The 5,226-nt window shown below is 47.7% G+C and overlaps 1 protein-coding gene across 1 annotated transcript in view; it reads right to left on the reverse strand.

Moving 5' to 3' along the window:
* Window positions 1-324: 324 nt before the first annotated feature.
* T265_08059 (hypothetical protein) overlaps window positions 325-5,226 on the reverse strand; it is a gene marked incomplete at both ends in the record, with an annotated part of 12,729 nt that continues 7,827 nt past the window's right edge. Inside the window, 2 exons of the mRNA XM_009173754.1 lie at window positions 325-1,167; window positions 2,071-2,158. Coding sequence (XP_009172018.1) covers window positions 634-1,167; window positions 2,071-2,158 — 622 coding nt within the window. The remainder of the gene's footprint in view (window positions 1,168-2,070; window positions 2,159-5,226) is intronic.

Below are 5,226 nucleotides of genomic sequence, written 5' to 3' on the forward strand. Positions count from 1 at the left end.
CTTAAAGAAAGATTATTGCTGCTGTTGAGCAGTTCGCTTCTGGAGGATGAGTGAACTTCCAACGGGTCTGGAGTTATAAGGTGAGTTCTTCACACACACACACACACACACACACACACACACACACACCAGCTTTCGGCTGTTCCTAATCAGGTCTGCCTGATCTGAATCCCGTGTTCCTTCCAGAACGTATAAAAAGTTACACATCTAAAGAATGTCCAGTTCGGAAGATATCAATTCGCGCTTCACTCTGATGAATCACAGCGTTCGAAGCTGTGTTCTTGCTTTGCCGACAGACACTCGGACCAATAAACCAACACAAACAAAAAAAACGGGAACGCCACGCAATGACTACTGAATTTATTCGGCGTTTCTGACACTGTGTGAGCAGACTGTGATGAGGTGAACTCAAGGAGCTCCGGCGATGGGAACACACAACAATCCCGCACACCGGAGAGAGAAGCACAGGATGGGCAAACGAACAAATGGTGTTTGTTTAAAAACGACCGATCAGTGAGGCAAAAAAATAAGAGAAAGCGCTAGAAAAGAAGAACACGTGTTTGGTATTGCTCAACCAAAAAGGGTTAATCTAAGACCTGCTAGAGAGGAGGGCGGACAAAGCCACGTGAATCATCACATTATGACCACATACTCGTCGATTTTTGAGAAGAGACGAGCAACACGTTGAGATCGTCGAAGTAAAGCGTCACTCATCGCAGTCACGTCACGCGTCAACGTTTCGAAATGTGAACCAAGTCGATGAATGGGTGAATCCACGGACCTAGGAGGTTCTGGTGAAGGGGTTTCTAGGGTCGCATCACTGAAAAATCGAGGCTTCGTGGGGCGACTGTGCGGAGGTTCGGGTGCCGGACAACTGGGTGGTATGTCTATCAAAGCAGAGCTCGGTTCTTCAGCCATCGCGGTCGTCACCGGACTAGCTAGTATACCCTGTGTCCAGTTCCAGGATGGGCTTGCTGGGGCCGAACTGGACCGACCGGTTGTTTCCATTGAGGAAGAATCAGCGGCAGCTGGCAACGTATGAATTGGCTCTGTTGCGGGGAGGACTTCTTCGCAACTGGAATCAGGATAATAGTTCCACTTCCAATGTGGGAAGGAGTGCAGAAGAGGCAGTCGGTGCCTGATCACCCAGCTTAACGCCTCACGACCCTTAAAGAAGAGGAGAGAACAGTTTAGCTTAGTGTGGTGAAGCATAGTAATCTTAGAAGAACGAAATTACGGGCGGGAAACGACTACGCACCACTGTATTTGTTCTATCCGAGCAGTATGTAACGACAGAGCAATACGGATTACCACCAGTACATTCTGAACAATTATTGACCACATTAATGAAACAATCGACCTCTCAACAACAGCCACTGTCCCGACCGGCTAGATCTCTCCGCTGTTGGAAGGTGCAATATGAACCTTCTGACTGAAGAACAAACGAAGCCAGAGCATTTCCCGTAGAGTAGGTTTTCCTACGATGTCGATCTGGCGACAAAAAATTAGGGACAACACAACCTAGGGCATCGTAAGGGCTGAAAACCATCATCCAGAGGTTGGACAAGCCATCTCAACTAGAGAACTCTGGGAATTTGAAGTTTCATTAGCCATTCTACTGCGTACTCTCGGCATGTGCAGATGTTGTTGAATGAAACTCAGTCGCGTGAGCTGGAGAAGGGCTTCAAGCTTCACTTGCTACAGCTGATAACCCAGACGCGCAGACAAAGATATCTACAGACCTGTGTTAGTGCGTAGTTATCCCCAAAAGCCAAAATTACACCCAATAGGTGATCATCATTCGGTTCACACGCAACAGGAACTAGCTACGGCATTCAATGCTTAGCTCTTCGTCTCTCACTTCAAACGACACTGATGAATGAAACTCATGAACGGTTCGCAGCTGAGGGTGTATATTCATCCACTTCTGAACCACATGACTGACCAATTAGTGCGCAACAACAATGGAGCGACTTTCGAATAGTAGTGTGTGACGTTCCATTGGAGGTTGTGGAAGTTCGAGTGGAACTGTGGACACAGGATAATAAATGAACGAAAATGTTCACTAACCTGCTGTGCATTCATTCTACTGGTGGAGGAGGCGGCCGCTGCGATCGGCGAAATAGCATCGATTGTGACGGAATGTTTTACCAGGGTCCTGAAAACGGATGTGCATGCAAAAGAAAACTTTATTCTATCAAGTACCATCATAATCAATGTTGATACTAATGTGCACTTACGTTAGAATCTGGCCTGGAACAACAGGCGGACAGTACTGGAGGGAAGCGAGCGACCTACATAACTAGCCTACATAGATGCACAGAACGTTGGGATGAATACTTAGAAAGTCAATTTTGTTGTTCTCATGTACTCTCAACTACAATTCGGTGAACCGCTTGCACACAGAGGGCGGTTAATACAGATATCCCTCGTAAATCTGAAGTAAATAGTTGTGTATGTCATGGTTGTACGACGGCTGGGATACTGCCAGGGCACCCACACCTAGACAGGGAGGACGATAGGGTCCCTCAATCAAGCCTTTGGCCCAAAAGCCTAACCGCAAGGCAGCGGTGTTTGGCGGGAAATGCAAATGTATTCCCATTTCTATGGAACAACTCGCCACATGTTCCACCCACCAACCTGGAGGGCTAGGAGACTGTGTTCGTTGGACCTCTACCCATGGACCAACCTGGTATGAGAGACTCTGTGAGCATCGTGCGGACATTCCCCAGTATAGCTCAATGGGTCGCAGAGATACACAAACCGCCACACCACGGTAAGGTCCAGTCTCTTCGTGACGGGAAGTAAATAGCTGTCTCGGGTAACACAGAGCATACCGATGAATTGGATGCAAAGTTGTGCTGCTGGACCAACTCGCTGCCTTGCTGAGTTGGACTTTGGACCCTAAGGGGGGCAACCATCCTAGTCCCTATCTACAGGAACGGCGACCGCAATAATTGTTGTAGCAACAGTGGTAGCAGTCTCAGAAACGATGCATCTGATACTACAGTAGACATAGCAGCCCCGCACGTTTCAGAAAAAACTTTTCTAGTTTTTATCGGTGGCAGAAGAGCTGTTAATACCGCTAGCAGAACTACTTGGTCGGATCATTACCCAGAAAAAGATTCCGTTGAGGTATGTTCCCATCTTAACAACGCCCTGTTTGCATACGTTCGGGCAAGCTCGGGTGTGCGGCGAATCATCTGTTTGACAGCTCAAGTATGGTTTGCCCAATATTCCCGTCTCTGCTCAAATTTGATATGGACGATAATATCGAGTGTGCCTCATTAAAAAACCAATCCATCCGCTTTAAACTGTGTACCATAGGCACATTGGTTCCACCTGTTAGTTTTGATCAGCAGAACGTGGGAGAGTTTGGGACATACAGCGAAGCATCGGAAGTGATGACATGTTCAGTGAGTTAGGGAAGTGGGTACCTACGCATTGAAGTTGATAGCGCAGATGCGCGAGCGCCACTGACTGCGCGATTGGGCAATTTCTGTCAGTGCCACTAACAACTGGTGAGTTGAGTCCCGGGGAGCCCATCCAGGGAGACGGCATGTATCGACCAGATTTAGTTTACTTGGTGTCTTCATACTTCGTTGACAGGTCATACACTGTCCACCTTTCGGTCGCTTTCACTCAGCACAGGGCTGGGCGAAAAGAGTTCTGTGAGGCAGATGGTCTTCTGGCATGTGGATCAAATGTCCTAACCAGCGTAACTTACGGAGCGTAAGTAATTCATCTATCGCGGGAGAGTTCCTTTTTCCTGAGACTATCTGGTTTACCTCAGCAGAACTAATCCAACGTTCTCACCAAACCCGACGAATGCTTCGGAGACACCGACAGTCAAGCACTGACATTTCTCGTATGTACTCTGTGCCTACAGACCACATCTTTGATGGATAGCACCGCCACAATGTAAACCCTGCCTTGACAAACTGATATCACGTCAGAATTTAAGGTGTTGGAGATTTGCAAAAGCCGCCCAGGCATCGCCGATTCGAGAAGTAATTTCACCTATTCTCATTACCCCGGAACTCATACAACTGCCCTGGTAAAGAAACTAATCTACCACGCCGATTGGTATGGGTTTGATCCAACCAAGCCTTGTGGCAACTCTTCACTATGCAGGTGTGAAACGCATGCCAAACTTTTCAGCACAGTTATCTAGGTTATTTAAATGGCATGCATTTTTGAAGCATATGGACAAAGATGAGCAATACCGTCCACGTACTCAATGTTTGCGAGCGAACATCCCGGGAGCATTTCGACTCGAGGTTTTAGAGGCAGGCAGGGAGATTTCAAGCAGATCACCAATAACAAAGTTGAAGAGGAAAGGCGAGAAAGGGTAGCCTTGTCTAACACCAGTGGATGTGGTGAACTCAGGCGAAAGCTTGCGGTGTACTCGTGCCAACGGGAGTTCACGCAAAATTATTTCATAAGAGACAATTTTGGAAGGGATACCTTTGATCGCCAGAGGCCACCAAATTTCTTGGCTCTTAGATCTGTCAGATCACAGAAAATGATGTCGATGTTCCACTCAGGATCGCTGGGTTCTTCTGGTGGTTGTGCTGAAGGATACCACCTGAACCGATCTTTGTAATGCTCAGCGCATCGCTCAAGACGACGATTGAGGGAGTGAATTGCCGCGCGGTCATTTTAGGATATCATCATCATCATCATCATCGACAGCATGACATCAGTGTTCAACACCGATGCTTCACTGCCGTACACCCATGACTTAGTTGAAAGCCTTATTGTAAAGAAAAGAATAAAGGTGGATGCGAGAGGGACTTAGTGCTAGCTTAACACAATCATTCCGAGGTGCCTACACCTCCAGACATTCACTCAGGCAATGTCGATAGAAACTGACAACAAGAACGCCACTGACATCGGTTGGCAGCCGTATCTTGTAGTGTCTCCAACCAGGCACAGTGGGGATAACGCGGTCCCCATCCTGGAAGGCGAGTAGCACCGACAGCACCAAAGCGTTTCGTGATCTCCTTCATACTCCCCTGCCAAGTCAAGGATTGGCCACCTCTCTGTTTACGCCACTCTGAATTGGGCATGAAAAACAGCACTCTGTTCGGCAAACGATGGTTCGGCATACGTAAGACATGTCCCAACCAACGCAGTTTCTGGTGCTGGACACATTCTTCAATGGAAGTACCCGTTACACAACCGAAAACACGCTTTCTAACTGCCTCGTTACGGATTCACCGA

This window comes from Opisthorchis viverrini, assembly GCF_000715545.1.
Source record: "Opisthorchis viverrini unplaced genomic scaffold opera_v5_201, whole genome shotgun sequence".
NCBI classification, from domain to species: Eukaryota; Metazoa; Platyhelminthes; class Trematoda; order Opisthorchiida; family Opisthorchiidae; genus Opisthorchis; species Opisthorchis viverrini.